Raw genomic sequence first — 9998 nt, 5'->3', positions numbered from 1 at the left:
AGCTTGGTATTGATGTCTCTGTTAGGGACCTGCCGCATGTGTCGTCAATTTCAACCAATCAGAAGTGGGTATTTCCGTTAAGATAGGGGTTGAGATTTTTCAATTGTTCGATAGTTAGTTTCATGACATATATTATTTTCTTCAATATAAAAAATTGTTATGGAGTGCTGAAATCGATTGACGCAAAAATTTCATTAATCCATTCTTAAATGACTGAGCAATAAGCGTTTGAAATTGGACAATTTTCACGATGTACTTGATTTTCGAATTTCAATTTGTACCCCAATATGTTCCCGAAAGACGTAATCCTACGTCAAAAAGTGATTTGTGATTTGAACATTTGTGAAAACCGGAAAATTAAAACACCTATGTAAGGGGGGTTCCAGTTAACAAAAAAAAATTGAACAGCTCTTCCACAACTTGAAAAATATCTAATTATAATAACAAAACAGTAAAACTACGATAGATTTTCTGTACTCAATCATTTTTATTGCGTGAGCACTCGTACTCATTTTTTAATCGTATACCGTTTACCTACATATATCGTAAAAATTCATAACAAACTAGTTAACAATACATTTTTTTTTTGTTTGTAGATTTCATGGTAGTGTCTTTCGACTACACTAACTACAGAGGGCGGCAGTGCAATTTTCGTGTAAGCAGCTTCGATTGCTTGACGAAAATTGACTTCATCATTTCGATTTTTATCACATGTACGGATTGAGCTATTTAACGATTGACTTTAAAAATTATAACTTTGAAACAGATGGAATTTGAAGCAAGCATAGGAACTCGATGTCGATGCGGCAAAAGGAACACGAAAAGCGATAACTTCGTATACGTTATTTTTGAGCTTCGACTAGACCTTCCAAACAATGCGAAAATCCTTTACAAAAATTAGGAAAGTAACTTCGGCGAGCGATCCAACGACTCAACGCGAGTCACGAGACCGATTGAGCTAAAATCGTATACATATCTCTTAACATTAAAAGGTAACTTTCGAACAATAATCCTAATCTCAGCGTGATGTGGAGTTTCCTTCATTCTCAGTGGTAGTACTCGTGGCCGCCCTCGTCGCTTCCGTAGGATGAGGATTCATCGGCCTCGTAGGTCTGCCCCTCATGGCCACCATACGAAGGCTCCTCCTCCTGATAGGAATGTTCGTGAGCCCGGGAACTCTGTTCCTGGGCTTCCTGGGCCAGCTTGGCCAGTTCCTCCTGGTACAGTGGCTTTCCATCGATCAACACTTCAGCGTGGAATCCGGTGTGCTTGTTGGCGGAGTACTTAACGACACGCAGCTTACCGTCCGGCTGCTGGACGCTATATTCTCCGTGCAGCTCATCCTCGTGGCGATGTTCCTTGCGGCTCTGCGAAACCTTGCTTTTGGGATCCTCTACTCCGTACTCGAAGTGGTAGTCCGGCTTGGCCACATAATCGATGGCGTGGCCGTGGCCGTGCTTGTCTTCGACGTGGATTTCGTGAGCGGGTCCACTGACCGGTCCACTGAACTTGGCGTACGAGAAGCCCACCTCTGGTTCGAGATGTTGATGGTGGTGGTGCTCTTCCTCTTCGCCATATTCGGCCGCTGCCAGCGACAGCAAGGTGAGACAGGCAATGATCTGCAAGAAAAAAAATCAAGTCGAATTTAAAATATTAAAATGTTGTCTGAAACTGTGCCTTTAGTTGAAACTTTCTGACATATGTAGAGGAGATTGGAGCGATTGACAAAAGTAATTTTTACCAATGAGTACCCTATCTTCATGCTATTCTATGATATATGAATCATCCTATAACATTGAAGACTTATCAACAACAACAAATTCGGAATATCACAGATAATTTCTGCTGCTTCTATTTTAGACATTATGAGTTGTTAAATTTTAAAATTTGATTCTCTGGTTGTTATATTTCGGTAGGTATTTCTACGCGGCTGGAATTTGCGAATTTATTGGATTTTGACGAGAAATTTGTGCAAGGAACCTCAATACTTTCTAAGAAAAAATTTGAGGATTGATTATGGTCTAGGATGCATTCTGGTATTTTTGAAAACTGAAATTTCATCCGCCAAAGCTTAAGTTCCAGCAGGACAACGTAAGAATTCACAACCAGCTAAACTGAGTTTAGAACGTGACTGAGATCTGAAAACTTATGTTTTGGACTAACCTGATTATTACATAGATTCAAATTCAATTGAAAACATGTGGGGAATAATAGTTCGACGGATTTACGCTTACAGTTATTCCGGTATTGGATGAAATTGAACTGTTAACACTACAAAACTAACACAAAGTATGCAGAAAAGTAACTTTTCGTAACGTACCGTACGTATCTTTTTTAATAGTTTGTCTTATCCGTAATATTCCGGAACTTTGGTGGTTTTTTTAAATTTTGGCCTCTAACAACACACAAACAAACACAATTGAGAAAATATACGTGGATGTACAGCCAATTTTTTAATGTTTCGATATCAGATTGACTACCTGTGTGGCTGAAAACTAATTCGATCGCAATGTGATCATAAAAAAATCGGAATTATTTTTCGATACTTTTTCTCGAAAACTTAATTTCGTCGTCTCTATACTTACTCTAATTTAATCCAAAAAATTCCGAATATTTTGACTGACCCGAGCTATAAGACAGGAAGTTGCTACTACTATAAAATCCGATTATAGTTTGGTATCCTCCAAACAGGTTCAAATGTTGAAGTGGTAGGAAGAATCCGGATTCATTAATTATTAATGCTTTCTATTTTCAATAGTCACCTATTGAAAAAAAAATCAAACGAATATTGCAACATAAGCACGAGAAACTCAAACAAATTGATCGCTACGTTTTCGGTTTTTTTCCTTCGTTTCGTAAGACCTATATTGCCCCCAAAGAATAAATTTGACTGCACTGGGAATATTATTTCAATATTTTGCTTAACCAAAGACTTCTAAAGTTATCTAAATGTTAATGTACGATATTAATCTGGGAGTCATTTTTGTGTAAAAAAAGCGCGATTTTAGAGCGCCGGCAGAAAATTCTGTTCAAATTCGTTGAAAATGTAACGAGTTGATAAGTTCTCCGATGCAATAGAAATATTGTTTTAATTTTTGCATAACCAAATGCGCAATTAAGTAAGGTTACAAAGCAGCGTCAAATAGTGTGCCACCAATTTTTTCAACTGTTTCAATAGTTTATTTTTTATCAAATGTTAATATGTGTTCTTCCTCATGTAAGGATTACGTTCTCTGAAATTGAAGTCGATTCCTTACCTATTTCCCACGGTCTTATAAAGGGTTAACACGTTGAGTCCCGCGCTGGCCTCTAGGGGCCGACGTTTGTTAATCACTGGGACGCATAATTGCAAAGTAAGAAAAAAAAAGTTTTTTCAGATGTGTGCGACTATGCGAAATGTGCGAAATGTGACTATTTTATAGTCGAATTTCTGACTATTTTAATTTTATACAACAATATTGTTGTGACCTAAGACCAACATTGATTAGTACAAGCAGAGATGTCATCCTTCTTGGTTTTTCAGGATTTCCCAGATTTTTTTGTCACGCTCCCTGATACCCTGACAAACGCTCAATTGTCCCTGATTTTTATAAAATAATACTGATTTTTCCTGAGTTTTGTGCTTTTCATTTTATCATATAAAAAATATCCGTATATCCGTAAATACACTAGGATATCTAACAAAATCCATCTGGTACAAAGCTGTACCTATCCTAATCCTGTCCAACTAATCTAGTGTTTAGTTATTATTAAATTGTTAGTCTTAAGTATATAGAAAATAAGTTATATTTTAAGGTGATATTTGACTCTGTAAACGTTAGATAATAAGTAATTCATTCTGATTAATAAACGTTTTGGAAAAAAAACTGTACCTAACTTCATATCATACATATTGCCAGATGCAAATCAACTGAATATGCTTGTTCAGATTGAAAACCCCGAATCATATTCACTACACACAAAAAAATCTAATATTTCCTAAACAGGGCTAGATACTTTCGAGAAACCAGGATATTTGACGAATTGAAGGGATTATAACGAGATTATGTTTAAGGCACATCATAACCTTAGTGAGGATGATGTGTATGGAGGAGTAGCCGCAAAATTATTGAAATTATTGTTGTAATTACTGAATTCTTTTCAGAGGGTTAAATTACACATATGAAAGTTCAATTCTTCCTCTGCCCATATGCTTTCCTCATTCTGTGAGTAAATATTCAGTCTAAAACATGCATGCAAAATGCAGAGAAATTCTGAAAAAATTCTGCATTGGGCCGAAAAGTTGTAAATTATATTCAGAAGAACCGGTCTGCATCTCTTCGTGATTCGGCCAAGAAGTTCAAAACCAGTATTGGGATGATTCAGCGGATTAAACAGAGACATGGTCTAAAGACCTATAAAAGGCAGTGGCCAAACAAACACCGGAACAGCAAGATCGCGTTAAAACACGAGCTCGAAAGCTATATGGGCGAATTTTGAACAATCCCAACCAGTGCATTCATATAGAGTATTGTTGTTTAAAGGTGAAAAAATATACACTTAGAAAAAAATTAGTACTCTTTTTTTTGTTGTAAATAAAAAAAAGAGTACTAATTTTTTTCTAAGTGTATATTTTTTCACCTTTAAACAACAATACTCTATATGAATGCACAAACAATTTAATTTAATTCTTAATTTTAATTTTTTTTTTCTAATTTTTTTCATATGAAATAGAAGTCATGTGGAAAATTCATAAAATGAGTCCAAGATGGTGAAACTATTTTTGGCGAATTTTGAGAAACATCGAACTTTTATGAATTTCGAAACTTCGAATTTTGTTATTTACAATCATTTTTAGCAACAAATTATGAATCCTGATGTGATTTAAAATAAAAAAGCTCTTTATCAATCTCCATCTAAATGCAGCCATTCTCGAGATATTTGACAAAATATTTCTAATTTATTGTCTTTGTTATTTTTTTTTAAATTTCTATATCTATTTTTTAATCCTTCTTTAGATTTTTCATATAAAATAGAAGTCATGTAGAAAATTTAAAAAATGAGTCCACGATGGTAAAACTATTTTTGTCGAACATCAGGCGAGAGAATCATGATTAAATTTGGGACACATTGGATCAAATCCGAAACATAGTATGATTTCAGTCAAAATCGAATACGATGCTAGTGGTTCTTCGGGGTTGCAACTGTGTTGAGCGTTTTTTGCCAAAAAACCACAAATTCAGTATTGAGTACGATTTGGATGTAAAGATGAATTTTTCGCAAAAGGAATTATTTGTGATAAAAAAAACTTGTAGATTTTGTACCATGATTCGACCTTTAACATTTTGTGAACAAAAATGAACTAAAAATCTAGGTTTTCATTCATTCTAGTGCGAGGTTGGTTGCATAATTCGGGTCACGAGCAAAGAAGAATGTAAATTTACTCACGAAACCCTTAGTTACATTACAAAACGATTTATAGGCAACTGTCCTGATTATAAGTCACAAACAAATATTTTCAGTATTATTTAAACGCCAACGATGCTCCCTAGAGTTTTAATGCATTGTGTTCCTTCATGGTCAACCAAATCAGTTCTAATTGGTCAAATTATGAATATCTACTCGCGAGGAGACTCGTAAGTATACTGTTGATGAGTTAGAGGTTTGCTACATTCACCATGATTCAAAAACAGTGAATAAAGTTAGAGCTGTGTGAATAGTGAGAGTATGTTGTGTATGTTGAATCAGATATCACACAAAATGCTCATGAATTTCCATCAGTATTTGCGATTTTTTACTAAAAACGACTAAGAACAATTCAGTTGAGTAAAAACACAATTTTAACAGCCGCAGTTTTAGCTGCCAAATTTTGAATATAGTTCGGATGATATATCATACATCAAGTGGCGGAATGTTTCAAGAAATAGATCAAACGTAGAGAGAATGCAAATATTACGCAAGATTATCCATTTCGTGGTTGGCATTTTGACAATACTACAACATTTATCCATATTTCATTAACCTGAATTTCACATAAAGCATAGTATAATATTTGGTCGAAAAAAAATAAAAATCCTAAAAAATTGTTCAAATTTACAGATTAATAAGAATAAGAATTGTCTAATGCAACTTAAGGGAGGACCCCTGTCTGGAAGGTCGGAAAATAATGATTTTTCGTAGATTTTTTTCGGATGTTACGAATAGAGTGAGGCGTTCGTGAATTTCGGTTATTATTTAAGATATATTTGAAGATGTATTTTCCATTTTTTGAGTGCACGAATAATAATTATGACGCTGTTGACAGTTGGATGCGTAGATGCTGTCTGAAAATCGGTAGCTTGCTGGTGGTATCGGTTCTGAATATTTTGAAACTTTAGGACAATACCTAAAGCGTTACATAGGGACTTTTTAGAATTCGAAAAATTGCCAAAACGGCGACCATTTTTGCTAAAAATTAGATATTTTTCATGAAAAATCTCTAAATAACGAATTCTAAATAATCGGAAAAATTAGATGTCAGAAAACGGCTATGTAACGCCTTAGATAATTCATTTTTACATGCTGAAAAGAACATTTCAGCCAAATCGATCGAGCAGATCCTGAGATATCGATACCACCACTTGAAATAAAATGGTTTCGAGCAAAACGCTTTTGGAATTCGTACCGCAATACTATATCCCTTGAGGTGACTACTTTTCGCTGTAACTTTCCAACGAAATCAAATATCGAAAAATCCTTTTAAGACAACATTTCTGAGGGCATAAGCTTCCCAAAAATGCAAAAAACAAAAAAAAAAATTTTTCGATTTTCCAGACCGGGGTCCCCCCTTAAAAGAGCTTGAAGTATTAAAAATATTCTATACCCATTTTGAACGCTGTCAAATTTGGATGTCATTCAGCTTGTGAATCGTTTAATTCCAAAATTACAGTTTTAAATATGCATTATTTCTCAATGTGTGAGACATTATTGGAAACTCTGTTATGAAAAGTTACCTGAATTAGGAGCGAAATGTCGGTTTTATGGTCGAGAAATTCTCAAATAACATAGTTCAATGTATTCAATTTATGACCGACACACGAAATAAAATGTGCTTGAACGTAATTTACAGACACCTCAAAAGGATTGAATTTTTGGGTCGTGGATGGTATTTTAGCGACTCAATCTAACATTCCAAACAACAATGAAAAAATTAAAATACTGGAACTACTCTTGCATTTTTCAACTTCACTTCCCGAGACAAGAAATAGATACAGGTCGGACTCGATTATGTATGATTCGATTACATATGATTCGATCATATACAATTTTAGATTCGATTATATACAGTTAGAAAAAATTATATTTCAAATATGACTTATTTCAAGCAAAATTGAAATGTGTCTACGTCAACGTGAAAGTTAATTGGCTATTACGAGTACAGTAAAGTTAAAGTCGTGATTTTGGTAGATTTTAGTTGAAGATTCACCAAGAATCGTTTAAAATGATATTGCAGCGAAATTAAAAAAGGTTGAAGTTGGGTATCAAAGATCAAATTGTACAGCGGTTAAGGAGCTTTAATTTGGTTGATAGGAACATTCAAGTTTATTATGTATTTGTTTGGATAAAACTAAGAGTAACACCTTAAAAACCACAAACATTGAAGTTTTTCACTTCCAACATGTTACTTAAATCCACTAATTTGGAAGTTTCACAACTGTATCCTGTATAAAATTTTATTATCTTTCAAATGGAAGCAACATTGTATTGTGCTACGTAGCGTAATTTTGAATTAGAACCAGTTTAAGGCAAGACGGCCAAAAACAGAGAAAAAGTTCAATAACTCTGCCATTGTTGGAATTCGAACATATGCGTAGAAGGATTTTTATCATTAAATATGAACCTCTATCACCTCCTAAAAGAATTCGGATTTTTTATATGAAAAAAGTATTTTATGGCTTTAAGGGGATGAATCAACTTTTACTTTTATAGTCAAAAAACAAAAAATATATGTAGGAAAAACAAATAATTTTTTTTTTAACTCGATTATATACAGCGTTCGATTGCATACAGTGAAAAGAAATCGAAGACTGTATATAATCGAGTCCGCGCTGTAGTACAAAAATTTCACTTTATTTGTCACGTCTTGAATTTTCATGAATTGAAAGTTTCAGAGCAGAATTCAGTTTTTGTTTCGATGACATTCTTACAAATTCGAGACAAATATGTAGATGCATTATATCCATCTGGTATCTTTCTATACACTTTTGTTTATGAGGTTTACTCAAAACATAGCCATAATTAGTCCCTTCAGCAATATTTTCACGACATTAAATATGATGTTATCATTATTGCTCCATCATCACTATGATTCTATAACTGGTTTTCTTTTAGAGTGGAGCATCGCACCGATAATGCGCTTATGCAAAATAACGTTAGTCATCCAATTTTTTTTTGCACACATTCACGTTCCGTAGATCCACAGCAGATAGTGTCAATCAAGATCTTACTAACAACACTTGGCACAGCATTACCATTCCGCTAAACCGACCATAAATTACATCACAAGCACATTGTTATGACTCTCGGCTTCCTTATTACACCTCACATGATCATTACAAAAAATCCATCATCCAACTTTCGTTCAACCGCTAATTATCTCTCCGCCAGTTTTTCTCCCTTATCCTGTACGACACCGCATAAATAATCAGCTGCGATTTCCACCAAAACACGATCTACGCTTATCTCCCCGCGGTAGTCTCCAAGTACTAAGTACCATTCATCACTTTTCACTTTCACATCAGTAGGGAAAATAGTGCGCTCCCGGGTTAGAATCTCTACCACTGCCAGTACTACTTACTTTAAACAGGAACGCCATTTTCGCGCTAGTTCTGTGCTAGATTCCCTAGATGCTTCCACGAAGCTGACTATTGTTTCTGTATCGATGGAAAACGTGCGACTGTGATTTCGGTAGGCCCAAACAACAATATTTATAAGCGCCCAGCGTTCACCGCTTTTCTCCACCTTGAGGAGGATGGATTGGGGGAAAAGCTGCAATCGCGGCGCACTCGCGAAAAGTTTACATACAAGACGCGACGCCACAACGGATGGCGTAACTCTAACGGCGAAAATGAGTGAAAACGCGTTCGGGAAAGACACAGCCGCGGACGGAGAGAACCCATCCAAGCTCGAAACCAAAACAGACCGGAATTTGCCCATGCCCGCCTGTGGCAAAGGGAAAATTTGAGAAAAAAAACTAAGCGGAATTAAATAAACTGTGCGAAACCCGAATAACCAACCGAGAAGCGGGGGAAATTATGATAAATATCGGATGGAATGAAAAAAATGTGTTCGTGATATAAACAGAATGTTTACGCTTAACTTCTCATTCGATTTACGCTGGCTCCCTTCACGGACAGATTAGTTTCGTTTTGTCACCTGTTTGTGAACTTAATGTGTATTCATTAGTGCGTACTAATAAAGTGTCTAGTAATTCACGGTTTTCCCCGAAGACTTTACTATTTTTTTTTTGCTCATGGCTTACCGAAGCAACAATTTTCACTTTTCTTCAAAAAAAGATGTTTTTGCGCATGATCTTCCGGGAAACACTAAAAAAATTATTGTTTGTTCCCAGTTTCAAAAAAAAAATTATAGGAAGTTGAGTTCAAGACACGACCGCATTGTTGACGTAGAATTACGTTGTGGTTTAATTGAAGTCGCTTGTTTATAACTGCAGATCTTATTTTATAATGCTACGAAAATTTTGAAATAACTATTCTACCAGTTTGGTCGCCCTGAAAAGCTTTTTTTATTGTAGAATCATTTGACGATAATTGTTTGATGATAGATTCTTGTGCTCGCAGAACAAAACATGCTCGAGAAAAGCGCAGCTGTTATCCTTAGTGGAAAAAGTTTTGCTACTGGCAAGCGAAACCAAATCACATACAAAATTCCAGAACAATATTTACTTTCTTGGTGACTAAATAAATGAAATAAACTCTATCTGTTAATCTCCATAACCTCTAAAAGAGTAGCACTGCTTC

At 35.1% G+C, this 9998-nt stretch overlaps 1 protein-coding gene across 1 annotated transcript; it reads right to left on the bottom strand.

Annotated features, from left to right (window-relative positions):
• Positions 1 to 518: 518 nt before the first annotated feature.
• Positions 519 to 8910, bottom strand: LOC129770038 (uncharacterized). Its single transcript, XM_055772626.1, has 2 exons — positions 8816 to 8910; positions 519 to 1619 (listed from the first exon to the last, which is right to left on the bottom strand). Exons 1-2 carry the CDS (start codon positions 8831 to 8833, stop codon positions 1047 to 1049), a joined length of 591 nt encoding a protein of 196 aa, XP_055628601.1. The 5' UTR covers positions 8834 to 8910; the 3' UTR covers positions 519 to 1046.
• Positions 8911 to 9998: the final 1088 nt, after the last annotated feature.

This window comes from Toxorhynchites rutilus, chromosome 2, assembly GCF_029784135.1.
Source record: "Toxorhynchites rutilus septentrionalis strain SRP chromosome 2, ASM2978413v1, whole genome shotgun sequence".
Lineage (NCBI taxonomy): Eukaryota > Metazoa > Arthropoda > Insecta > Diptera > Culicidae > Toxorhynchites > Toxorhynchites rutilus.
Note: the sequence above shows the minus strand (reverse complement) of the source record. Positions and strands in the feature narration are given on the sequence as shown.